The 27,098-nt window shown below is 40.7% G+C and overlaps 3 protein-coding genes across 4 annotated transcripts; all 3 read left to right on the top strand.

The window, feature by feature from the left end:
• The first annotated feature begins 2,096 nt into the window (after positions 1 to 2,096).
• LOC122014849 (phosphoglucomutase-like) lies at positions 2,097 to 18,057 on the top strand. Of its 2 annotated transcripts, XM_042571307.1 has the most exons (18): positions 2,097 to 2,251; positions 6,077 to 6,301; positions 6,579 to 6,645; positions 7,941 to 8,124; positions 8,442 to 8,494; positions 8,904 to 8,992; positions 9,485 to 9,721; positions 13,427 to 13,491; positions 13,630 to 13,690; positions 13,782 to 13,899; positions 13,971 to 14,052; positions 14,136 to 14,208; positions 14,277 to 14,338; positions 14,708 to 14,803; positions 15,841 to 15,992; positions 16,549 to 16,645; positions 17,291 to 17,368; positions 17,462 to 18,057. In XM_042571307.1, the coding sequence occupies exons 1-18, from the start codon at positions 2,245 to 2,247 to the stop codon at positions 17,573 to 17,575; spliced, it is 1,860 nt and encodes a 619-aa protein (XP_042427241.1). In that variant the 5' UTR covers positions 2,097 to 2,244; the 3' UTR covers positions 17,576 to 18,057. The 2 variants fall into 2 exon arrangements, with proteins under 2 accessions (XP_042427241.1, XP_042427243.1); XM_042571309.1 differs by lacking the exon at positions 6,077 to 6,301 and having other exon boundaries at positions 2,101 to 2,251.
• A 1,818-nt stretch (positions 18,058 to 19,875) lies between these two features.
• Positions 19,876 to 20,813, top strand: LOC122017975. Its single transcript, XM_042575706.1, has one exon. The coding sequence runs from the start codon at positions 20,067 to 20,069 to the stop codon at positions 20,544 to 20,546; it is 480 nt and encodes a 159-aa protein (XP_042431640.1). The 5' UTR covers positions 19,876 to 20,066; the 3' UTR covers positions 20,547 to 20,813.
• A 1,748-nt stretch (positions 20,814 to 22,561) lies between these two features.
• Positions 22,562 to 24,454, top strand: LOC122017167 (patatin-like protein 6). Its single transcript, XM_042574704.1, has 2 exons — positions 22,562 to 23,892; positions 23,965 to 24,454. Exons 1-2 carry the CDS (start codon positions 22,753 to 22,755, stop codon positions 24,220 to 24,222), a joined length of 1,398 nt encoding a protein of 465 aa, XP_042430638.1. The 5' UTR covers positions 22,562 to 22,752; the 3' UTR covers positions 24,223 to 24,454.
• Positions 24,455 to 27,098: the final 2,644 nt, after the last annotated feature.

Raw genomic sequence — 27,098 nt, forward strand, 5'->3', positions numbered from 1 at the left:
CCGGTGGAAGGAGCAGAACATAGGGGTCCATCTCTTCTTTGGCTTGATCCGAGCGGCAGCTACTTCTTGCACTTGGGACCTCACACGAGGGGAGCGGATTGCTTCGGCCCTTGGTCCTCTAGGCGGTTGATGAGCGGCATGCTGTCTCCGTTCAGCATGAATAGGCACCCTCTCGGTTGGAGTTTCCTTTTTCCGGGCGGCTTGCGCTTCTTCCACGTTTATGTATTCGTTGGCCCGATGTAGCATGTGATCATAATCTCGGGGCGGCTTTCGGATGAGCGACCGGAAGAAGTCCCCATCCACTAGGCCTTGTGTGAAGGCATTCATCATGGTCTCCGATGTGGCCGTTGGAATATCCATTGCCACCTTGTTGAACCGCTGGATGTAAGTTCGAAGCGATTCTCTCGGCTCTTGCTTGATGGCGAACAAGCTGACACTTGTCTTCTGATAACACCGACTGCTGGCGAAGTGGTGGAGGAAGGCCGTTCGGAAGTCCTTGAAGCTTGTGATGGATCCGTCCGGCAGCCTCCGAAACCACCGTTGAGCCGATCCCGAGAGAGTGGTAAGAAAAACTCGGCATTTTACTCCATCTGTGTATTGATGGAGTGTAGCCGTGTTATCAAACTTACCCAGATGATCATCCGGGTCTGTTGTTCCATTGTACTCGCCGATCGTCGGAGGCACGTAGTGCTTGGGCAGAGGGTCTCGTAGAATAGCCTCCGAGAATTGGCGATTGATCCGCTCGGGAGATGAGTCCGCTCGGGGGGCTTTCCCCTTTCTGTCATCTCGCCTAGGCATCTCGTCTGAAGAAGATCCTCTATCTCTTCGAGCTGGTACGGCTTCAGGGGTGCGAAATAATGCTCGATGGAATGCGACGGTGGCTGGAGGTGCTTCCGCTCGGCCACCTGACGCAGATGTTGCTTGTTGCTCCGGCCGCTCGGCTACTACTTTCTGTTTTTGCTCCACAAGTTTGGCGGCCCTCATCTCAACCAGAGCGTCGAGTTCTTCTGTTGAAAGCGCCACCGTGTGTTGTCGTCTAGCCTCGTCCATCGTTCCCGTTCGGATGCAGGTACGTTCCCACAGACGGTGCCAAATTGATCCTGTCCGAACCGCTGAACCAAAGGACGCTGGGCACGTGGCGCGCTCCTAGTCGATGGAGTGGATCTCCGGCTGGTCAAACGAAGCTCCGGCGATCCTGCACCAAAGTCGAGCCGGGAAGGGATTCCCGGCGGCGACCCTCCGACTCTCAAGTCAGGTAAGTGGTGGAAAAAGTGGCTGCCAAGCTTGTATCATGCGTACCTTTGGCGGAGTAATAGGCTCTTTATATAGGACGGAGAAGGAACTAATGCACGTCCACCGAGGTGCATACGTGTCAGCAACCCATACCCCGGTATGCACCTGTCAGAGAGCTTACCTGACACCATACTGCTACATTCCGAGCATGTTCTTCGATGGGACAACAGGACCCCCCCGTTGTCAGACTAGGAGTATGGCGTAGCCATACGACTTGACGGCTGTCAGAAGATGTTCCCGTCTTTTACCCACCGCCTGACCGGAACGTCCGACCGGCCGGACGGGCTAAGAACGCCGGGAGGCACGTCCTTCCGCTCGGTCATTATGTACTGCTTCATTTGAGCGTCGGAACCCTGGTCCCTACCAGGGTGCCTTTTACTATCAGATTTCCCTTTCTTCTGAGTCCGGTCGGCTCGTCCCTTTCCGGCGAGCCACTGGACCCTTTGACCTCCCCGTAGCATTGACCCCTCCTTATGGGGTTCTGGATTCTTACCGCCGGATCAATAATAATAATAATAATAATAATAATAATAATAATAATAATAAGACGAGTTCAAGGATAGAGATGCTATTCCAATTTAAATACGGGGATTTAAAAAATCTCTGAACCTATCCATATTTTGAGTTTTCTTTCACAGGTCCTGAATATGTAGAAAAAAACTACCATCCCTATCCTAATTACAGTGCGCTATATGATCCGACCGTCCCTCTTCGAGACTAATTGGATGGCTGAGATGCCTGAATATATATTACATTGGTTATTCTTAGGCAGCGGGCCGGAACCGCTACCATGGACCCTTTTCGTATGTAAAGTGCATCAACCTACACACGCCATTTTATTCCCGTTACTCACCGGTTGCCGTACCTCGCTAAGTTCGGCTTCCAATCAGTTGCTCTTCCTCCTCCTCGTCGCCGCCTCCGCAAGTGATTGTCTCGCCCTCCGCTCCTCCGATGGCAGGTTTGCGATCTATCAGTCTCTTCTAGCATCTCAGTTCCGATCGTTGTCGAATTTTCCCTGGTTGAATTGATGCCTCTGGTTGTACCTAAATTGCCCTCTGGTCGACCTGTTTATCCATGGAAGCCTCCTTCCGGATGGACGCTTATTTGTGAGCAGTATTTACAAAAATTGGACGGCGAATTCTGTCTGATGCTTCAGAGTGTTGTTACGTTATCGTCGTGCTGTTTCTCTTAGATTCGCCGCCCTTCCGCGTTTAATAATAGAAGTGACGGATTTAGCCGTTCTGTGTTCGTTCAGCAATTAGCAAACAATTTAGAATGATGTGCGAGCATAGTTCACTAGGTCAAATCCTGGAGGCACCCCTTTATTTATCTTCCAGGAATCAAGCTTCCAGAATTTAGGTCGTTAGTGATACTGAGTCATCAATATGGGAGTTGTATATGTGATGCCTATAAACTGCCCAACTTATTTATTTATTTATGTTTTAGTTTCCAGTTGAAGAATGGGCTGGTATTGTGGAATCAAAAGTTAAGAATAATGTGACAGAACTATCAAAAAGTTTATTTTCAAATGGATCAAACAATTTTTTAGCAAGCCAGAATTGCTACTGCAATTAGGCACCCTCAACTGTGCCAGGATACTGCCAATGCCACTCCCCAAGTTGGTCCTCATGACTGTTGGTATCACATGGAACCCAAGATAGTCGTGCAACAATCTCTTTTGGTACCTATGAAGATGGAAAATCACCATGCATCAAAAATACAAGTCCAAAATAAAATTTAATATTTACAACCACATTCATTAAATAACACAACAAAGAATCCATTAAGTAAAAAACTAAAATTACATAGATATTTCCAAGGTTCAAAATCTCGAGCCGCATCACAATTATGAATTTTGACTAGAATGATACTATTTTGGTACCATGGCGGCGTTTTGACATTAGGCGCCGATGGAAAATTGGAGGGGAAGGAGGAAAGAGATTAAAAGAAGAAGAAGAAGAGAATACAACTATATATCTAAGTTCTGACTTTGTGCACCATTTGGAATGGTGTACTTTTGATATCATATTGTAGAAACACAGGCTAAAAATAATAAAATTATTTCAGTTCATCTTGACATATTTTGTGTAGCATGTCAAGGGGTGTTGAATATAAGTCTGACATGATCCTCAAATTGAGAGCATATTTAATACACAGACTGTGCTTCCCATAGAAGTACCCAGACTCCCATATCTATTATGCTCATTGGAAGGGAATTCCTTATATAGATGATTCTTATACTACCAAAAATGAACATTGGCAAATTATTGCTGAGATGTTTGATGCTATGCAACAAGTGCTAGAACCATCTTTTCTAGAGGCACCTCCTAATCATCCACTTTGTACCTATGCTTGGTGTTGTAAAGTCTGATTTGGACTATTTCGTCTCCTTATTTGATAGGGTTGAGTTTTCTTGGTGAGGGCTCTTTTTGGTGGGAGTGAATGATGCAAAATATGAATTTGTTTTATTTGAAGTTTTGATTTGGAAGGATTCGTTTTGGTAAGTTCTTCTATTTAGGACGATAATTTGTTTTAAGGGAGAGTTTTAAGATTGTTTTCGTTTTTATTTTCTAATTTGTTTAAGTTAAGGTCTTGAAAAAGTCTAATTCTCCCATGTTTATCATATTTTAATTTAATGAAAATTCCTATTCTCAATGATCTCTATGAGACTTGTGTTGCGTCAAACCTACCAATATATGCTGTGATTCATCAGAACAATGCCAAATTAGCTGCTACAAGAGGAAGAAAAGACTCACTTGCTATTAGGATGACAATCTTGCTGACTCAAGGGCTACTGAAAATAAAGAACAATGGGGAAACAACATATTAAAGTTACAATACATAAATACAAGCTATTGCCCTGGAAAACCTTTACTGTTCGATCAAATTGCTGGACTTTGATTATAATTGTTGTCTGAGTGTGCAAGAAAGGAGATGAAAAAAACAAAGAATATAGTTAAACTTAATTGATTCAAATCCATACATATCACACAAGTTAGTTGCTTATTGTTTACAAGGATCAAGGTATATGGAAGCAAGCAACGAGCTTACTACCAAAGAAAAATGTAAACAACAGCAGTCATTTACAAGTTAAGATATGTAAACTAGATATCGTACCTATAATGCATAGTCTTTTGCTTCACCAACTTAGTAATTTTTTACCAATTTAATTTTAGCTCCATACGATGATTGGCAGACATTCTAAGCTTGAATTCTTTCTATTTTCATTTCATCTAGATTCTTTCTTGCTGTTCGGATGTTATTGGCTAGCAGTATAATTGTTCTGGTTTTTCTGCATGCAAATATAATTAACAAATCAATTGCCTTTTACAGTTCTTGAATCTTTTTTCTAGTTCATTTTTGTTTCCTCTTGATTCTTAGAAATTTGTGAATATTCTAGTGATAGAGTTATTGAGGGGTCACTTTAATCTGTTATCTCCTTAATAGATTCTCGAATACTTACGTCAGTTGCTCAGTTGCACTGTGAACTCTTCATGTTTTTTGATTGTTCTTCAAAATCTATGTATTCATTTTGGTCTGTTTGGTACTGGCTTGTACCTGTACTATTCCACAAGGATAACAGGTTTGACTTCCAAGTAGAAATTGCTATCTGTAGTGGATTTAAACTTATTTATAGAACTCTATTAGTGTTGTAACTTCTATATGCTTCAAGTTTCATTATACCTGACCACCTGTCTAGTGACTGCTAGAAATTTTTTGGATATGTGACTGAGGTTTTCCCTAGGTGATGTAGCATCCAAGTTGGAAATACATTTAATGCTTGAACATAATAAAATAGAATTTAACTAACATGCTAGAGATGAATCTTAGCCCCTTGAGATGCTACAATACCCATAAGAATTTCATGGTTGAATCCTCTATCATCTAGCATGTCTTTGTATGGGAAAGTGAAATAGTAAGAATAGGTAGAGGTTAAGATATCTTTTTCCTTGTTGTGTGTTTTTTCAGTCCTTGTTGTGTGAAGGGGAGCCTTGGCGCAACGGTAACGTTGTTGCCATGTGACCAAAAGGTCACGGGTTCAATCCTGGAAACAGCCTCTTGCAAAAAGCAAGGTAAGGCTGCGTACAGATCCGTCCCCGGAACCCCGCATGATGGGAGCTTCGTGCACCGGACTTCCCTTTTTTTTACTCATCTAGTTTCCATGACAGTTAATTTGTACGTAGCAAAACATCCCATGTTGGCTTTGGTTTCAGTGGAAGTTTGACTTTTAAAATATTCTTCTATCTACTAAGAGCAGTAGGGAGTTAGGTTCTGCTTGATAACTCACCTACATTCCAACATCTGTTTAAAAATTGTTAGAACATGAGAAAACTTCACTCCTAGATAGTGAAAGACTGAAAGTCCACTACGTAAAACATCAAATAAGTTATAAAAAGATCAAACTGATGCAATTTTAGATTTTATGAAAATTTACTTTAACTTTCTCTTTCATCATTTTTATGCAACATTGTCTTCACTAAGTTTGTTAGTTAAAAGAAAAAACAGATCCAGATTTATCCATTTATTTATTTTTGATCTAGCCGCATAATATAGCTAATTTCTTGGATCCTAAATATAATTGTATTAACTTGAAATCTGTTTGGACTAATTTACTTTGAAGTCATATGTTAAAAGTAACCTAACAAACTTTTCTACTATTTGAAATTCATGGGAATCTAACTCTACATCTTTAACAAGCCTATTTTTCATTCATGAATATTAACATTACTTGTCTAGTCGAGGTTTAAATTATAGATCTAATAGATTTTCCAATTTGGTGCAGTAACGTCAGGGAAGCCTATGTACAAATTGTTTCTGGCACAACACTGCCAACAAACTTGGCAGTCGAACACCACAAATCTGTGTGTATCTTTTGGTCTTGGTACACGCAGAACATATCCTTTGCCAGGGTTGAAGTTAGAATGGACTGGCATGTCATCCATCCATTCACATTTTTTACCAACACCAGACACCAGTGTGAGGAAACGAATAAGTATTTCATGCAATGGTCTGCTTCAGACTCCCACTATTTAGAGTCGTTACAAGTATATGATGTGATTCTGAGGAGACTGTACAAATATGCATCTTGTTTGCATAGTCTGATAGAGCTATATTTCAGCATACCATTTTTGGTCCTTGCTAATATAGTTTGTAAATGCTCATCATTTTGGTTTCCTGTTTCAATTTTGTAGGAGTTTGCTTTCAACTTTTCATATTTATTATCATGATTGTCTTGTTATGAATTTTGGTCTCCTGTAATTAGATGCCTATGTATTTTCTTACAGCGGCTCAAGGTACAAGTGCTGTTTCATCTCATGAGAAGGTTGATTTTCTCAAGCTTCAAAATGGAAGGTGCAAATTTGATTTAATTTATCTTGCTACATCATGGCCTCAGCCTAAGGATAATACACACAAGTGCGCTAATTAATTTGTTTAATTGAATTTCATATTCTGTTCACGCCATAAGTTTATTGTTACAAGTGTTCCTGGGATACCATATGAGTTTCAAATTCCATGCTTTCAATGTTGACACATATTGCCATTCTCCAAAGAGATGTAGTTCTACATGTTTCTCTCTTAAAAATATGGTTGGGGTCTTCTTATCTTGTGGATACAGACAACTGTAAGAGTGTCAAGGAAAAGCAATCCATGCTGCACTGATAGAGATTTTCAGCATGCTTGTGTACATTGAACAAATAGTAGTATTCAATCAAGTGATTATGATCCAAACCTAGTGATTAGGAAGACATGTATTGTCTTTTGCACAATCTCTTTTGTGCTTTTTGGCTGCATCTTGTTTTACTACACTGCTTTTCTCATATTATTACGTGGCTCATGATAGCTCATTCATGGATTCCATTTAGAGTGTTATGCTTTAGGTGTTTTATACGACTCTAGCACTAAGACTAAAAGACATGGCATTGGTAGGATGTCCTAGACACTAATGGTAATGATCTTAATTTGTGCACCCAACACCTTATGAACACATGAAGTATTTCTTTACAGATGGATTTTTGCTGTTGTTATCTGTTTAACCAAAAATTGGCTGAGATGTGACATGATCCTGCCATAATAGTTCTTGAACTATGCACTGTTCTAGTGAGTTTTTGAGAGTGCTCAGTGGCATCTATTTTAATGCTGCAATTTTGAAAAATTCGATATTCTGTGAATTGCTTCAGTGTATGTTTTCTTGTGGTTTTTTACCTTTTGTTTGTCACTAGACTCGTAGCTATTCGAGGAGAACATAGAAATGTTTTATGCTTGAACTGAAATTCCTCAAAAGTTATTGGGAAATCAATTTTTTCTTTTGTCAATAGTAGCTAGGCACCTCAGGAATGATTCTGTCCCTTTTGTTTGATTAAAAGGAAGGTTCTTTTAACCTCAATGATGATCTGGGGTTCAGACCGTCCATTATTCTCGCACTTCTCTTTAACTCTGACTGACTCTCTGACGTACTCTCTAGATTAGTTATAAGTACTAACTCCTTGGCTTCAAACTTTTATGAGTTCCTGATTACATAATTGTGCTGCACTTTGTACTTGTAAATTGTTTTCTTTTTCCCTCGGTTCTTTGTTTATATGATATTAGTTTCTAATTTGAACAATTCTGCTAACATGAACAGATGATTTTGTTATTTCATTGTGCAGCGATATCCGAGGTGTTGCTGTTACTGATGTTGAGGGTGAGCCGGTGAATCTAACTGAACCGGTTTCAGAAGCTATAGGTGCTGCTTTTGCTGCATGGTTGTTGGAAAGGAAGAAACCAAATGAATCAAGACGATTGAGAGTCTCCATTGGTCATGATTCACGAATATCTGCTCAGAAAATGCAGGTCTGGTTGGACATGATATTAGTTCTTGATTTTTAAATGAGCTTTTCTGCATTACCTAAGATGTTTTCTATAATGACTGTTTAAAAACAAATTTGCTGGTCTGAGTTCAGTTCTAGTGAAAACAGTTGAAGCTGAGCAATTTTTATACCACTCTCAATCAAAATCTAGCAGGGTTTTGATATTTCTTTTAAGTTCTATTTTAACATCATAATATATCAATAGTAAACAGCAATTGTTTCTAAGTTTTAAACTTTATTTTATAAATTTTGGTGATCTTTGAGCTTAATATCTGATCATTTTAGAGTTGGTAACCTCAGGATGCAATTTCTCGTGGACTTGCTGATGCTGGTGTAGACGTCATCCAATATGGGTAAGTTAGAGCTTAGAGCTTATGTCCGATGAGGGAGTGGCTTATTTCAGTTAGATACTCCATTCCACAGACTCTGAACTGTTTCTGGTGGTTTTTATTCTCATCAATCCAGTCGTATGCTAGATTAGTTCAAATTTTGCTATCTATCATTTTATCTTTACTTGATGAACTTGTCAAAGTGTATGACCTTTCCTAAGCATGGTTCACTAGAATTGCCTTTAAAATCACCAAATGATCCTTCTTTATATCTCTCCTATGCACTTGTGTTGATTTGCCTGCATCAGAAATAATTGGATAAGCCTTGAAGCTTGAGTGGTCAACAATAGCCTCACAATGTTTGTTGACAAGTTACATGTAATACTTGGTCCATTGCAGTTGACAATGAATCATATGTCTGTTCCTCATGCAGATTGGCATCTACACCAGCAATGTTCAACAGCACACTTACAGAAGATGAAAGTTATCTCTGTCCAGTTGATGGGTCCATAATGATAACAGGTAAATCTCAAAAATACACAACTATTATGCTCGCAAGATTGTGCCATGTGATTTTGAGATGAGTAGCTTAAGGGTGTTTTAAAACTTTACTATCTGTGGTCAGAACTTTCTGATGGCATTATTAAATGCCTCTATTATAAAGTGACTATAAGTGCTACATGGTGGATGGTGGCTGATGGGCAGGCAGTGATGTACAATCAATTTTACTATACTAGATTCTCAACTATTTCTAAGCAATTGCTACTTTACTATATTCCCAGTATTCAGATTGCCTTCCCTAAAAAAAAGAAGTATTTCTAGGAAATTTTTGTGTGTCATTTTTTAAATGGAATAATATGATTTATGTTCTCAATCTTGATGGTAAGATTGAAAGCATAAGTTTAATATGTTCATGCTTACAGTTTTGTTCATTTTCCAACATTCGATGTTATTCTGTTTATTCAATATCTATCAACTAGTAGTGATATCCTAACAGATTATTGTTCCATACAGCAAGTCATCTTCCCTATAATCGCAATGGCTTCAAATTTTTCACTAATGCTGGCGGACTTGGAAAAGCTGACATTAAAGACATTTTGGTTCGTTCTGCCATTTTATATGAGAAGTTCTCAGTTGCTGGCGTGAAGGAATCAATTCAAACTGCTATTAGCAATGTGACAAGGGTAGATTACATGTCTGTTTATACTTCAGATCTGGTAGCTGCAGTTCGTAAGGCTGTGGGAAACAAGGGTGAGCCATTTATCTGTGTTACTATTTTTTTTTTTGGATAAGTAAAAAATTGTATAGCATGAACCATGAGTACAAGAGCTAGTCCTTAGGAGTTACTCGTGTTTGACAAAGTATCAGATTAAAGTAAACTCCCAATGACCGGTATACATGAAGTTGTACACTCCTGAAAATCCTCTCAATGTCTAACCGCTCTTCACCAAAAGAGACTACAGTTTCTAGTTTGCCATACATAATAAATAGCATATGACAAGGCTAAATAATGAGCCTTTGTAAACACGCTGCTCCCATAGTAGTGTCCACCGAAGACTCATTGCTCTTCAATAGGTGGACATCTCCGGTGTCATATGCAACCAATTTCTAATCCTCCTCCATAATCCAGCAATAGAGGGATGCCCAAAGAATAGATGCTCTCTGTCTCCAGCACGTCCACATACAGTGCAGCATCGATCCTCCAAGTAATCCTGTCTGTCCCTTGGTGGGAAGATGCCTCTGTGCTAGCATCCAAAAGATAACTACATGACTAGACTATAAGTATATCTTCCATACTATTCGGGTCCATGACTTTTTTGTTCTAGGATACCTAAGGAAGTCATATGCCCGAGCCCTAGGTTTGTAAAATCGAGATCCATATCCAGATTGTAGGATCATATGATCCTACAATCCGGAAGTAAGAAATCGATCCGGATCGATCGAGAATTGGTTTTGAAGTGGAATCGAAATGGAATCGCCGAAATCGTACTGTATCAAATAGAATTGGCGCGATCTTAACGTTACTAATGATTCAGCATCGGAATCTAGCATCCGACGGGCAACAAATCAGCGACAACAGAGGTGATGTAAGGAGGCACGCTGGGGGGACGAAGTTGAGAAGGCGTCGGTCAAGAGCGGCGGCGATGCGCGAGCATGTATATATATATATATATATATAAATTTATTTTAAAATTAAAAAATTATAAATAAATTATATTTATTATATATATTTTCAACCTGTTATTACCATTAATATATTATTATTATTATTATTAATTTAATTTAATTTATTTTAAAAGAAATTTTAATTGAATATCAAATTGATTTAGTGTTCATTGATCAATTTGATCATCCTATCAAATACTAAATTAAATTCAAAGGGTTTTTGATAGGATCATACGATTACGATTATAGGATCTGATCCCAACCGATCCAATTCTGACTCCAAATCGATTCTGTGTAGGATCGTCATCCTATAAACTATGCCTGAGCCATCCCCCAACTTGAGTAAACCAATCTGCTAACCTCTGTCCAACCGCCTCCGCGGATCCAACAACCGATAAATAAGACCGCATAGCTATAGCAATCACTTAATCAGAGGGGAATTTAAGTGGGCTGATTCCCATGTCCATCCATATGTTAGCTTGCCGTAAGTATGATGAACCCATTTGATCCAAAGGGCGTCCTCCTTTTCCTGTATCCGCCAAAGGACCTTAGCCCAGAGCTAGGTTCCAAGCTCGCAAGTCACGAAATGCCATGCCACCTTCATCATTAGGTCTGCACATATCCACCCATGACAGTGGAGGATGCTTAGATGTCCACATGAAAGACCGGTAGATGCTGTAAATGCAATCAATGACACCCTAGGGTATTGGCAAAATGGACAACCAGAAACACTTCACTCCCTACAATACGGAAGTGATGAGTTGTGCCTTGCCAGGATAGGATAGCGTCCTTTGTGGTCAAGCGTTGATCCTTTGGATCAAAGATTCAAGTAGGGGGCTGTAATCATAAATCTAAATACACGTAGCAGCTAGCGGAATTCCCAAATATCAGAAAGGGAACCCTCTTGAAAACCAGTAATGGAAAGAAGCTTTCTGCCGGTTATGTCATCAACTCCAGCTAGATAAATGTTCGACTTAAGTCTATTCACTTGAAGTTGTTGTTGCCCCAAACCCTTGTATACAGGAAGACAATATATCATCTGAATCAATATCACCTCTGCAAAAGAGAAGTATATCATCTGCGCAAGCTAGGTGTATTAATCTGAGGTGAGCAGACTAAGGGTGGAAATTGAAACCCTATCTTAGTGTACTTTGTTGTATCCGTCTCCCAAATACCTCAACACAGATACGAAATAAATAGGGCGATAGTGGTCCCTTGACATAGTCCTCTAGCCCCTCTGAAATGCCCAAAATTCTCGCTATCGATGGCTGGTAGTCACATACTCCATAATCTATGAAATAAACTGCTCATGAAAATGCAATTCAATAAGAGCCTCATGCAAAAGATCCCAATGCACTAAATCAAACGCCTTTTGGAGATCAATCTTCATAATGCATCTGGGAGAGATATGCTTCCTGTTATATTTTCGAAATAGCTCTTGTACTAAGTGAATGTTATATGTAATGAGCTGACCTTGCACAAAAGCTGCCTGAGACTGATGAAGGACACTATCCAATTTATCAGCAATACGCCCAGCCAAAAGCTTAGAAATCACCTTGTAGAATACCAGATAGTATGAGATAGTCTGAGAATCTGTCAGCTTACTAGCATGTGCTGATTTTGGAACAAGAGCTATCAAAGTATGATTCCATTTTCTTAACAATTTGCCACTATTGAAGAACTCCATGACTGCTAAAATAAAATCTGCCCCTACCGTGTCCCAAGTTTACGTGAAAAATTTAGATCCATACCCATCCGAGCCCGGCGCCCGTTGATCACCGATGTGGAAGAGCGTCGTCTTGATCTCGCCTGCTGTTGGAATACGGAATAGCTGAGCATGATGATCTACTGAAATATGTCGGCCAAACTGCGTACACGTGTGGGAAAGCTGTCCGGTCAGTAGCAGTACCTAGATGACCTTGAAAGTGGGCTGTGAATCCTTGTACAACCTCCTTAAATGACGTCATAAGAGTGCCATCAAGTGTCTCCACTACTTTGATTTTGTTTCGCTTGTTATTCCTCTTAACAAGAGCATGTAAGATGGAGGATTTGCGGTCAACTTGTTTGAACCCCAGCTTTGCTCACTGCATACAAAAACTGTGTTCTGCGGCATTAAGACGAGTTGCGGCATGCTGTAATTCTTTGTGCCATGGTGCTATTTGTTAGTCCAGCTTCCTGTGCTTCTTCCAGACGTTGACGAGCAGCAGCCGCTCTTGCTGAGATGTGCTGGAAATGCATAGTATTCAACTCCTTCAAACCACTTTTCAGCAACTTTAAAATTTGCTCAAGGCGGATTTGCCTAGTGCCATGTTGAACTTGTTGCTTATATGCTGACCATTTAAAAGCTACCAAGTGCGAAAAAGTATCGTGTAGCCCACATGTTAAAGAACTTGAAGGGCTTAAGGACACGAATGCCTTCATCCAAAATAGAAACCAAACAGGCTGAATGATCTAAAAGGCATCCCGTATAAGGTAGATTATACTAATTTAGAGTTATCATTGTCATGATTCAATCTCTTTATTTGTTGCTATGAACTCTAATCATAATGCTTCCGGATATGTTCAGTCATGTACCTATTGTCTTCATATTGCAAAACATGCAAGGATTTGGTAGTTCTAATTTTATTCCTGTAAAGTCTACTAACTTTTATGTTCTTTTCCATATTCTTCCTTGCAACCAAATAATACATTGTCTTAAGAAGGAAAAAACTTCATGGTTTTCAAGTTTGGCACATCCCTCTCTTGTTTCTAGTTTCAGGTGCACTAAAGTTGTTTTTCTGTTATTTCCAGAGAAGCCTTTGGAGGGATTTCACATTGTTGTTGATGCAGGGAATGGCGCTGGCGGCTTTTTTGCTGTAATCTCACCCCTTCAAATAGAAATCATGCACATATAAATATTTTCAGAACCCTTCACTATTGATATCCTGTCCCTCTTGGGACTATGACTTGTTTATTCATTCTTATTCTATTAACTCGTGGTAGTGTTTTTTCAGGGAAAAGTGCTTGAACCTTTAGGCGCTATTACTACTGGTAGCCAGTTCTTGGAGCCTGATGGTAACATTCATGTGTACTTGTTAAAAAATAGCTTCATGTGAAGAAAACCTGTTGCACTTGTTCCATTATCCTACCTTTATTTTGACACCAGGTTACTTCCCAAATCATATTCCCAACCCTGAAGACAAAAATGCTATGAAAGCAATAACCAAGGCAGTTGCTGAGAATAAGGCAGACTTGGGTATCATATTTGATACAGATGTTGACAGGTGGCATTGATTCATAAATGAACGTGAAAGTATGCATCCAAATTAGTCTCTTATGGCATATTTGTTTTCAGGTCTGCTGCTGTAGACTCAAATGGGCGGGAGTTTAACCGGAATCGACTGATTGCTTTGCTGTCTGCAATAGTTCTCAAGGAAGTAAGATGGAGAAGAGAAAAACATCTTTCGTATCTTTGAAGCTTAATTTGTATGTTTATTTTCGTCATTTTTTTTAATTGTAGCATCCAGGGACTACTATAGTAACAGACAGTGTTACCTCAGATGGCTTAACAACCTTCATTGAGAAGAAACTTGGTAATGACTTTTGTACATGCTTTTACTCCAGAAGCATTTTGAGTAACCATTGTTCTTGTTGCTTGTAGGTGGAAAACATCACAGGTTCAAGCGAGGCTACAAAAATGTAATTGATGAGGCAATTCGCTTGGTAAAGTTCCAACAAGCATGATTCTTGCATCTGATAGACTAAATTTCGTGATCTTTTCTCATATTATCTACATGATAAAAATAATTGTATTGAACTAGAATTTTGTAGGTTTACTGTACTTAAGCTTTAGAATTTAAGGTCACTGAAATTGAGTGTATAGAGGTGCATCAAATACTACTTCAGTCTCCTACAGAGTATTCTTGTTGCCTTCTGATTTCAATTTCTTTTTGCACAATTTTCTTGATCCACACTATGAAAAAAATGAAGGTCTTGATCTGATTTCTCTGTGAATTGCCATCTTAATGGATTGTTGTTTTTCAAATGCTTGGTTCATGTTGCTGAATCTGACACTGAAAGGAATCATTGCAGAATTCTGTTGGTGAAGAATCACATTTAGCGATCGAAACAAGTGGCCATGGAGCTTTAAAGGAGAATCACTGGCTTGACGATGGAGCATTCCTCATGGTAGACATATGTATTATCTCTCTGTAACGCTTTGCCACACCTAAGAATCTGATGGGAACAATATCTCCATTGCTAATTACTAATCTGTAAAAGTTTCATTTACTTTTTGGCTGCAAAATCAAAAGTATGAGATAGTTATCTTCTGTTTATGATTCTTTAATCAATTATGGCAATCTTCTTGTGGTCAAATCATTGTTTCTGAAGGTTCATTATATGCACAATTTCTCCATGTGAGGATTATTCATTTAGTAGGAATCATGATTATAAAACTTGGGCCAGCATTCTTTTCTTCCTCATTTAGCTTCTTCCATTCGTTATCTGACTTATATAATTTCATTTCCTTCCTATACATGCTACAGTATTCAATACAAGACGATAACAACAACAATATTAATCATATATGAAAGTGTCAACTAGCTTAGTTGGTAAGGGTCTTGGAGGTCGTTGTTAAATCTTGGTTCAAAATCCGCCTTTGCTCTAATGTGAGTGCTTGAGGGTTCTCATAGTTATCTTTTCTAAAAAAATAGTTGTCAAATAGTTTGCTGGTATGAAGTTAGCATAGTTATTATTTAGACTGCTGTCTTTGGCATACCATACTAGGCCACTATTAGGTGTAAATTTTAAAAAGCTTACCATAGGGTAACTTTATTAGTGTGATAAAAATTTACGTCTTCTGCATCCTGTTCTCTTTTCCACCATGGTCCCAACCAATGCAAACGCATCATGATTGAGAGCTCAAGGTTGAGTTCTTTAAATGGATTGGATCCTTTCTGTTTTAGCTGACTTAACTAGTTCTGCTGAGAGATAACTAGTTCTGTTGAGAGAAACCTGTAGAAGCATCTGTTGAAGCTTATACCCAGCCTGATCAGCAAAATTACTTATGTCTAAGCCAAAGTATGTGAGTCAGAGTTCCAGTGTGCACCTAGATTGGTATAGCACCTAGATCTCAAGAGATGATTAATTTGATGAAAAGGGACAATTTTGATACTTGTTTCTAGTTTTCTATTCTATCTCTCAAAGTTCTATACTGCATGCAGGTCAAGCTCTTAAACAAACTTGCTTCTGAGAAAGCTTCAGGTTCAAGTAGTGGTAGCAAAGTGTTGACTGATTTGGTTGAGGGTTTGGAAGAACCTTCTGTCGCAGCTGAATTAAGGTTGAAGATTGATCTGAACCATCCAGATCTTAGAGGGTATGTCTTTGCCAGATGATCTTCATGGGAGTCACTTAAAAATGTTTACTTACGTTCTTATTTTGAGCCCACCTGTTGCCATCCCCATCAATCTATTGTACCAAAGAAACTTATTATTATTGCCATATTTGATTTAGAGGGTCAATAAGGATGTTAGTTTTTTCGTTTTACTTTTCAATTTTAACTAGAGATAAGTAATCTGGCAGACAACACTTGACTGAGGAACATGATAATTATTGTTCGGAATGTTACCTCATGATTTCTCTGTTCCATAATCAAGAGTGTAAAGTAGGCAAGACTAACAAGATCATGCATAGTAAAAGATGAATGATGCATATATTGAAGAGTTGAATTTAAGTTCTCTGGAAAGCATGAAGAACCTCTATATCCTTTCAGCGGAAGCAAAATATGAAATGAATGAATGGAAAACGATTAGGTTGTGATCTTTGATGAAAAGCTTTGTTCTCTTAACTAATTGTTGATTTCTGATTTCTTTTGACATTTTGATGTAGCAGATACATTAATAAGTTGATTTCCTCTATATTTCTGGTTCCAGATCATTCCATGATTATGGAGAAGCAGTTTTGAAGCATTTGGAGAATAGAATAACTTTGGACCCAAACTTGAAGAAAGCACCTGTCAATTATGAAGGAGTACGTTACCCCTTTTTTGCCCAAGAAATTATTATGAGATGAGTTACTCTTTTTTTATTGATTTTGACATATTCAGTCAACTTTCTATGTGATGGTTCTAGCTTTTAATGGTCTACGGAAATGCATTGTGGATTCAGGAGGCACCTTGAATTTCTGTGGTTATGGACTTTGGCCATTTAGCTTAGGAAACATAACAAAATTAGTTGCATCTCTATGGTGTCCCTTGAAATATTATATTGAAGGGTGATTATTTATTTTTTTTTGAAAAAAAAAGCGAGTGAACCTGAAGATTCAACTCAGGAATGCATTTCATGATAGAGCTGGCCAGTGTAAATCTCAAGACTGATTAGTTGACCTATATATTTGTAGTTATTGCTGAATTCTTAGAAGCTGACCTAGTTTCATATCAGGAGCTTGTTCTTTTTGTGGTTTTTCTTAAAAGCAGTTACCAACCTCTTGGTTGATTTCAGATCAGTCTTTAGAATACACCATTATCCTATTTTACTTATTTAGCTATTTACATTCCAATTTCTGAATTAGATTATCCTACTGTTCAAATACAAGTACAATTCCTCTTGCAAATCAGATGGGGGACTTGTAATAATGTAATATCTAACTGATGTTTTGTTCATGCTTATGGAACAGGTCAGAGTATCAGGACATGGTGGATGGTTTCTCCTAAGGCTGTCACTCCATGATCCAGTTCTCCCTCTCAACATTGAGGTAATTACATGCAGTCTATATCCAAAATATTTCACTTCATCCTCCTAATTGAACCCCCCCCCCCCCCCCCCCCCTTCTTTTTTTTTTCTGTAGGCACCTAGCAAGGAAGATGCTGTGAAGCTGGGGCTCGCAGTTCAAGCGGCTGTTAAAGAGTTCTTTGCTCTGGAAACATCAGCACTCGACAAGTTCGTGCAACAACAACAATGAAATATTGTCCAAGCGATGCAGGGTTTGGCCTTAATTTTCTAGTGTATTGGTTTTCCTTATAGAGTCAGAATTGCCAATAATGTTTGAAGTGCAGAAATTAAAGGACACTACTTAAAAAACTCCTTTTCCACACGCCACTGATCCTATTGCCCGGAGTTGCTACTGTAGTTGATGAGCCAGACGATCAGTGGCGGTATCACTGCTTACAGCCTCTGCCGTCCTGGACTCTGGGTTCGTTGCTGTCTCTGTCATAATCGACGAGCAAATTTCTCACTAAATGGCAATCAAAGAAAGCAACTCCTTTTCATGTGCAATTTGGCAATGGGTGCATCACTGCATCATTTATTCTCTTAATACCTATTGCTTGGTTGCTGTAGTTGATATTATTTTATCAAGAATAATTTGAAATTTTAAAATGTGTTTGAATGAGGAGTGCCAGTTAAATATTTATAGGGATGAAATAAAAGTTTTAATTTTGAGAATTTCTTTACATTTTTTATTCCGTGAGCAATTAGCAATTTTTTTCATCAATCATTATTTTTTTAATTATGATGATCATAGAGCAAAATTTATAATTTTTTAATTAATATTAGATATTTAATTTTTTGAATTGATTAATTCGGCCTTATTCTATGAAAAGTTTTCACCGGTATCATCTATATTCTTTGATTTCCTTTGTAAGCATACATTTGTTAGACCATCTCTAATCTTTAACATCGTATTTGATGTAGTTTTCACATCAAACATTATTTCACTTCTTATCTATTCATATCGTATTATATCCAGACAGAAATGTTTTATTTTTTTATTCATAATTAAATTATCAACCTACATTTAAATCTATTGATATTTTTATATAGTAATTATTGTATTTAAAATTAATATTTCAATAATATTTGATAGGTTAATTTTTTTTAAAATTCACCATCTAACTATGTTACTAAATACACTTAATCTAAATTTATTGTCCCCAGGGCGTAGCGTAACGGTGGACGCATGGTATCTCTGGCGTAATGGTCAGGGGTCGATTCTCAGGAACTGACGATCTAGGGTTTATCCCGCCATGCGCCTATGGCCTGTGTACCTGTATGAACCTCCGTTCATATTCGTGGGGTCGACACTAGGGGGGCCGCTAAGGTAGCGGATCTACCTTTTCTTAATCTAAATTTATAATAAATAATAATTACATTTAAATATTCTATAAATTTATAATAAATAATAATTACATTTAAATATTTTAGGGTTTATCCCGCCATGCGCCTATGGCCTGTGTACCTGTATGAACCTCCCTTCATATCCGTGGGGCCGGCACTAGGGGGGCCGCTAAGGTAGTGGATCTACCTTTTCTTAATCTAAATTTATAATAAATAATAATTACATTTAAATATTCTATAAATTTATAATAAATAATAATTACATTTAAATATTTTATAAGTAAAGATAAAGAAAATAATAATTATAAATTAATTATATTTAATTTTATTAATTATATAATAAAATTTAAAAAAAATAAAAACTCTCTTCCAGGGTGATGTAAATAGTGAAATACCAAAGATATACCCTAAGATCTTATATGTTAATATCTCATATGTAGAGGGGACTGCAGATTAAGCAAACGAGGTCGAATTTTTTCAAAATTAGACAACACATAAAATCGTTGTTTAAGTTTGATTTTATTTATTTAAGTTAGCGTGGTTCCATCTTTCAACATATGAAAAAGAAATCGAAAATGATCGGAGCACTCGGTGCTATCCCCATTAAATTACTAACATTATTTAAAAGATATTGGTAGATTTCGAGGTTCTCGTCCACGTACGCTAACCAGTGACGCCGCGCCACGTATCCCTTTCTCTTTCACCCACACACGCCATCGATCTTCTCCCATTCATTGGTGGACCACCTCTGGTCCCACATTCCTATCCTCTCACATCCAATCAGGTTCGTGGCTGGTGAGAAGAAGAGGAGCTCCCACTCCGCGTGCTCCCTCCGAGCTCGCATAGCGCAAAGCGCGCTGCCACTGCCTGCTCGACGCGTGTCCCGCCCTCCGTTTTGCGACACAACCCCGCCAACCCACGCGCAGCGCATTGTCGCCACGTAACTGTACAATTACTTTACTACCTCTATCGAATCTTCTTCATCTAGCCCTACGAATTTCAATCCAACGGTTAGATTCAATGTCATCTTTGTCAATATAAACGTCCAATAAGGGTATAATAGTCAGAGTAGGAGAGAGAAAGTTGAACCTTATCCACAGCGAACTACCTCTCTCTATAAATGAATCCCTTTCCCTTGTTGAAATCATTATCAACAGCCGGAGAAGAGAAAGGATCTAACTTTCTCTTGTTTTTTTCTCTTTATCACCCTCTTTAAACTTCCTTTTTTGATATAGCGCCTTCAAGCCTCGCGTAGTAGCTGAAACCGAGGGCTTATTTGTGAAATTAATTTGTAAGGGAGGTGTTTATCGAAATAATAGCAGAGGCGGAACACGCCGATGATGGCCGGGCGGAAGCAGCACAGGGCGCACCGCCTGTTCGCGGCGCCGGCCTCCATCTCCGACGGGGGATACGACATCGAAGAGTTCGAGGAGTCCGACGTCTGGGGGTGCGCCGTCGAGCCGCGCCGCGTCGCCGAGCTTCCCAATCCGCGGGGCCAGGCGGGAGACGGCAAGCGTGGGGATCGCCCTGGCGGAGGAAGGAGGGCGTCTTCTTCGTTGCCGGTGAACATACCGGACTGGTCGAAGATACTCGGGAGCCACTACGCCGGCGGAAACAGCGGCAGGAACAGGGGATGGTGGGAGGAAGAAGGGGGCGGCGGCGGTTCGCCGGGGCCGGTGATCCCCCCGCACGAGCTGGCGTGCCAAAGCCAGACATCGCCGTTTTCGGTGCACGAGGGGGTCGGGCGAACCCTCAAAGGCCGCGAACTCAGCCGCGTCCGCAACGCCATTTGGGAGAAGATCGGCTTCCAGGACTGACAACGCCATTCTCGCCACCACTTCCCCTGCCGGGAAAAATGCAAGAAAATCGAATAAAAATCACATTTTTAGCTGCATTTGGAGAAACTACAACTGCGAGGGAATTTTTTGTTGTCACTCAAAATCCCTTTTTTTTCCTACATATATATATTTATATATATATATTGTTGTATGGGAGAACTAATACATGGATTACTCCTTAAAAATCTTCTTTTGTTTGGAGAAAACATCATTTCTTACTAATCAAACACTCGATCTCTTCCTCAATCTGTATTTTTTGGAGATTTTTTCTAGACACTAAAGCATTGGATTGTGTTGTTTAGAAGAAAAAAGAAGAAGATAACTTTGGAAGACAAAGTTATCCACTTGATCCCACTGTTGATACAATAATTAAATATCTCGAGATCTAAACGATTCTTACAAGGAGATTGTAAATCATAAACTGGAGCTCATCTTTGTGTCTTCCATTATTGCCTCCAAAAAACCAGACAGAGAAAAGCATATTTTACTGAAAGTTTGTGGCATTCAACAAAAACTGTGCACTGCTTGAGTTCATCTCAAAGTTGTATGCTTCCGATGCATATAAACTAAAGCAGCACATATAACAATAACAACAGTCGATCATATAATAGAGTGAAAATCAAACAATTTGCTGCCCACTTTATGCTTAAACCTGAGTGCTCTGAAGCATCTGAAATGGCATTTTAGAAGGAAATATTCGTTCCATAATATTGCCCTGCATAAATCCCTTTTAAAAGGAGATGGGCATTATCAGAGACTCTCCATCAAGTGACAGAAACAGGTGAAGGAATCCATAGACTAGCCACCAAGGCCTCAGTCTGTGCAAGGGAATTGATGTTGCTGAGAAGGTTAAGTGCATGAGAGAATAATCCATTAAAAGAAGCCAACAACCTCCATCTTCTTTGACATTTGCATATATTTTGTATTGGAAAGAAGGCAAATGCATTGCTTGTAATGGTCGTATACATTTGTCTTGGTGATTTTCAAGATTCACTTCGAAAGATTCTATCTTCGTAGTTAGACCTACAATTTGATTCATTTGAATATTAACTAATCCCAAATCCTTATATTATTCCTCTGAATACTTTATCAGTAAATAGAGAAAATAACAGAATTTAAGAAATTTATTGCTCAGGTATATTTCTCATAAAAATGAAAATGACTTTTCAACCGAATCAATATCACTTCTTTTTTTTAAAGAAAGATAAAGCATATCAATAATTAGGATCTAAATACATTAGGTTAAATCAATAATTATTAATCAAAGTGGAACCACCAAAGCCATAGTTATTAATCATGGATTGTTCAATTAGTGGTTGTGATTGTGTTCTTTTGTTTCATATCTTTTTTTTAATCCGTTCTTGTTTCCAATCTACACTCGACCTCGTTCTATTGGTAAATACTTCAATAGGTTTCCAATCTGTTCAGATATTTTTTTGAAGACCTATAAACTTTCATACAAAATCTTATAAGTAGATAGCAATGTGAAATATATATCATTTTAGTATCCTAAAGTTTCGAGGGAAAAAAAACATAGTATATTTGAATTTTAATATGGATGAATATTTTAAAAATCAACATTTAAATATGCATAGGAGAAGATTAGAGGGTAGCTCGATGCACGAATCTTTCGTCGTACAAAGTTTTGAGAAAAGATCCATTGTACACAACTAAACACTGAAAATAACCTTTTACAAAAAGTAAAATAAGTTTGTATATAATAAATTTTTCCTCGGGATCTTGTGAGTTTCCTACATCAAACTATCCTTTTCCATGCCTAAGGAAAAGATTGTTGGATTAAATTTAATAGAATGAAATTTAAAGATCTAGATAATAAAAAATTAAAAAATATTTTTTAAATGAAATAAATATTTATTTATAATTAAAATAAATTTATTAGAAAGAAAAATCATCAACCTCCAAAATACAAAATTAATGTATGATTCCGACAGGTGTCCCTTCCCTTCCCTTCCGACCAAGTTGCAGTCTTTTTCTATGCTAGAACTGTTTTTGGAAAGGAACAAGAAAATGGCGAAGGTGAGGAGGCAGAGCCACAGCGACCAAGTCCGAGTGCGTGGAGTGGAAACAGACATCGCCCTCTTGAGCTGGGTTGTTGTAGCAGTTCCGTAATTGCGGTTTTGGTACTTGTTAGGGCTGCTCGCCTTCGCCCCTGTTGGGAAGGAAAATGGAGAGCCGGATGGAGTCAACTGAGGTGGAGGAGGAGGAGGAGGAGATGCATCACTGCGGTGATGAGGAAGCCACAGTCGCCGCCATGGCGGAGGAGCCTAGCATCGACGCCGACAAGTTGAGCTACGAGATCTTCTCTATTTTAGAAAGCAAATTCCTTTTTGATTACGACGACCACAACAAGCTCTGGCTTTCCGCCGCTCCGTCTGTGGCTGACTCCGCCCCGCCTGCGCCGGAGGAGGCGATGCAGTCGTCCTCCTTCGGGAACCAGAGGGGCAAGGTTTGCGTTCTCTGCATCGACGGCGGCGGGGGAGGCGGCATGCGGGGTATTCTCCCTGGGAAAGCCGTTTCTTACCTGGAGCAGGCTCTCAAGGCCAAGTCCGGCGACCCCGACGCGCGAATCTCTGATTATTTCGACCTCGCCGCTGGCACCGGCGTCGGGGGTGTCTTTGTCGCCATGCTCTTCGCTAGCCGCGACGGCGTCCGCCCGCTTTTCGAGGCCGACGACACCTGGCGCTTCCTCGCCGACAAGGGCAATAATCTCTTGCGGAAGGCATCGTCTTCGCGCAGCGCGTTCCTCCGCTGCCTCTCGCTCCGCGGCGGCGCGTCGACGACGGCGGCCGTGGACAGGGCGATGAAGGAGGCGTTTGGCAAGGACCTGACCCTTCGGGACACGGTGAAGCCTGTGCTGATCCCCTGCTACGACCTGCTGACCTCCGCTCCGCTCGTGTTCTCGCGCGCCGACGCCGTGGAGAGCGAGGGCTTCAACTTCCGGCTATGGGAGGTCTGCCGCGCGACGTGGGCCGAGCCGGGGCTGTTCGCTCCAGCGGAGATCAGCTCCGTGGACGGGACCACCGCCTGCGTCGGCGTCGACGGCGGACTGACGATGAGCAACCCTACGGCGGCGGCGATCACGCACGTGCTACACAACAAGTACGAGTTCCCCTTCGTGCGCGGGGTGGAGGACCTGATGGTGCTTTCCCTCGGATGCGGGGACGCCGTCGATGGCCGGCGAGGGGCCAGGGAGTGGACTATCCCCGTCGCGCGCATCGCGGCCGGCGGCGCCGCAGACCTCGTGGACCAGTCCGTCGCGCTCGCCTTCGGCCAGTGCCGGAGCTCCAACTACGTTCGCGTGCAGGTAGGCGCGCGCCAAATCTCGCTTCCGCCTCTGAAATCTGATCTGTAGCCACGCTTTTGGATGCTTCGTCAGGGTAATGGCCGGAGAATCAGCGGCGACGCGGACTGCTGCGACGTGAAGGCGCTGTCGCAGGCATCTGAAGAAATGCTGAGACAGAAGAACGTGGAATCTGTGCTGTTCGCCGGGAAGAGGGTGAAGCAGGAGACGAACATGGAGAAGCTCGAGTGGTTCGCCGGGGAGCTCGTGCTGGAGCACCGGAGAAGGAGTTGCCGCATCGCTCCCACCGTCGCATTCAAGCGAGCGATCCCAAAGCCCACAAATCGGTCTTAGCAGGGTGTTGTTTATTTGATTATGCTCTCGTATCGTATCCATCGTTTTTTTTCTTCACCAGAACATCGTCTCGATCAGATCGACCTCAGAATTGCTGGAAGGAAAAGGATGTTTTCTTCTTGCATCGATCTCGTGAGATTCTCCCAACTGTAAATAAATTGTCTGATCCTATCGCGGGGAGAAGACGCACTGACTAAATGAATGTTGACGGAGGAAACATTTTGAGCTGGGAGCTGCGCGGACTTAGAGCTAGAATCTGTGGATCTGTGCACGTCATAGAAACCAATAGAAATGTTAGATTGAGAATTAGGGAGGGGTCTCTCGTAGAGACACTTCGAAATTCATGTCAAAATAGTAGTGGACTGAAAATGTAGAAGATGAATTAGTAGAATAGTAATATGAATGCGTGTGTGCGTTTACGTGTGAGCATTTGAGTATACGTGGTTAATGAAGAAGATCCTCATTTTATACCATTTTTCATAATCTTTGTAGTAATGAGACGATAAAAATATCTTGTGTCGGGATATATCTGGTGGTGGAGAACATACAATAGTTTTCCTCATACTAGAATAAGGGAATATTCTCGGGTGAATAGCTGCTATTATTTGATAAATTATTATGATTTTCTAATAATATTGTCTCCTGGAGGAGATTCGATCGAGCGGATATAGGTTAGGAGTTGCGCCCTGAAGAGACGAGAAATTGAGTCTAGAGGTCCTGTTCATGAGTGGGGAGTTTAGCCCATATGTTCGACCGGCTCTGGGGCCGCTCTGGGGTCGCTTAGGTTTATGCTGAGAATCTTGCATTGGAAGAGTGGGGAGCTAAGCTCCATATGTCTGGTCGGCTCTAGGGCCCAATTAGTTGTATGCTGAAAGACTTGCACAGGAAAAAGTCAGGGAAGCTAAGACAATTATGTTCGGCTGGCTCTAGGGCTCGACCGGTTGTATGCTGAGAGACTTGAGTGGTGAAGTGAGGAGCTAAGCCCTATATGTCCGGCCGACTATAGGGCCTGAGGGCTGCATGCTAAGAGACTTACACAGGAGAAGTGGGGAGGTAAGCCCCGTATGCCCGGCCGACTCTAAGGTCCAACCAATTGTATGTCGAGAGACTTGCATAGGAGAAGTGGAGAGCTAAGGCCCGTATACCCGGTTGATTCTAGGACCGCTCGAGTTTATGCTAGGAGTCTTGTCCATGAGAAGTGAAGAGCTAGGCCTCATAAGTCCGACTAGCTCTGTGGCCCGACATTTGTATGCTGAGAGATTTATACAAGAGAAGTAAGGAGCTAAACCTTGTATGCCCGACTAACTCTAGGGTTCGACCGACTGTATGCTGAAAGATTTATATAGGAGAAGTGGGGAGTTAAGCCTCATATGCTCGGTCGGCTCTAGGGCCGCTTGGATTTATGTTGGAAACCCTACATCTGAGAGGTGGCTCATTTAGATATTTATACCCAACTGTCATTTCATCTTAACTTTGACCGCGACATCATTTTGACTATCGACTCCATATTACCTTTGGAGTCACTCACAATTGTTGGTGCAACATCCCTCAGGTCAAGGTTAACCTGGTTGACCAAGCTGAGTCCTGGTTTGAGTTTAGATGTTTGACAATAAGATATTGATTGAAGAAAAGTCAAGTAGGTCAAGGGAGTGACCGGATACTTAACTGGGAAGTCCTAGTGAGTGAAGCTAGGCAGATGGAAAGTCCTAGTGAGTGAAGCTAGGCAGATGGAAAGTCCTAGTGAGTGAAGCTAGGCAGATGGAAAACCCTAGTGAGTGAAACTAGGTGAAAGTCCTGGTGAGTGAAGCCAGGCAAGGGAAAATTCAGATGGATCAAGGATGATCGGACATCTAGTGTTGGGAAGTCCAAGTAGGTCAAAGGATTGACTGGATACTTGGCATGAGGAAATCCAGATGGGTCAAGGTTGACCAGACATCTGGTGGAAGTCCAAGTAGGTCAAGGGAGTGACCGGATACTTGGCACGACTAGAAAAGTCCAAGTGGGTCAAAGGGATTGACCAGACACTTGGTGGGAAGTCCTAGCAGGTCAAAGAAGTGACCAGATGCTAGGCATGATGTACCAACGGGTCAAGGTTGACCGGGTGTTGGTTTGGTAGGCTTGGGACTTGGTTTTGGGCAAAAACCAAGTACTGGATCGATCAGTGGATCGATCAGTGGATCGATCCAAGCCTTTCCTAGCGAACAGAGAGCCTCTGGATCGATCCGTGGATCGATCCAGATGTCCCAATCGATCAGTGGATCGATTGGGACGCGGCTGCTTCGCGCGATAAGCGCTGGATCGATCCATGGATCGATCCAGACGTTTTTCCCAGAGCACAGAGGCGCTCTGGATCGATCCGTGAATCGATCCAAAGCCTCCCCGATCGATTGGGAACATTCGAATCGATCGAGATCCGACCGTTGGCGTCGATAAAGGCCGCAGGCGCATGATTCCTTCGGCATCGCTTCTCCGATTCACTCCAGATCTCTCGCCAACTCCTCCACAGCACTCTCAAAGATCAGATCGCCAGTTCTTGAAGGATCTTGGAAGCTTTCCAAGTCAAGAGGCGGATCAAAGGCAAGAAGAGAAGCTAGGATTAGGGTTTTCTGTACTCATTGTAAGCTTTGCGCTTGTATTTTGTTTCCCTTTCCTTTCTTCTTGTACTGAGAGTCTTGTAGGGCTTCTCAGCCCTCAGTAGTTACCGAAAAGGAGTGTTTTCATAGTGGAGGGTGCGTGCGTGGTGTGGATCCTTGGATTAGTCACCTCTTGTGAGGTGGATACCAAGTAAACCAACCTTGTTAGCGTTGTGTGATTGTTTCTGTTATTTTCCGCTGCATATCCTTGAAGAAACGAGCAACGCCGAGCAACGAGCACGC

The sequence above is a fragment of the Zingiber officinale genome, chromosome 8B (genome assembly GCF_018446385.1).
Source record: "Zingiber officinale cultivar Zhangliang chromosome 8B, Zo_v1.1, whole genome shotgun sequence".
NCBI classification, from domain to species: Eukaryota; Viridiplantae; Streptophyta; class Magnoliopsida; order Zingiberales; family Zingiberaceae; genus Zingiber; species Zingiber officinale.

What these genes read in the sequence shown, in the direction of transcription:
- LOC122017975 (XM_042575706.1), top strand. Translation starts at nt 20,067, where the DNA reads ATGATGGCCGGGCGGAAGCAGCACAGGGCGCACCGCCTGTTCGCGGCG.
- LOC122014849 (XM_042571307.1), top strand. An exon ending in TAAGGCTGTGGGAAACAAGG is followed by an intron (nt 9,722 to 13,426) that starts GTGAGCCATTTA and finishes TGTTATTTCCAG; the next exon opens with AGAAGCCTTTGGAGGGATTT. An exon ending in GCGCTGGCGGCTTTTTTGCT is followed by an intron (nt 13,492 to 13,629) that starts GTAATCTCACCC and finishes GTGTTTTTTCAG; the next exon opens with GGAAAAGTGCTTGAACCTTT.
- LOC122017167 (XM_042574704.1), top strand. Translation starts at nt 22,753, where the DNA reads ATGGAGAGCCGGATGGAGTCAACTGAGGTGGAGGAGGAGGAGGAGGAG. An exon ending in CCAACTACGTTCGCGTGCAG is followed by an intron (nt 23,893 to 23,964) that starts GTAGGCGCGCGC and finishes ATGCTTCGTCAG; the next exon opens with GGTAATGGCCGGAGAATCAG.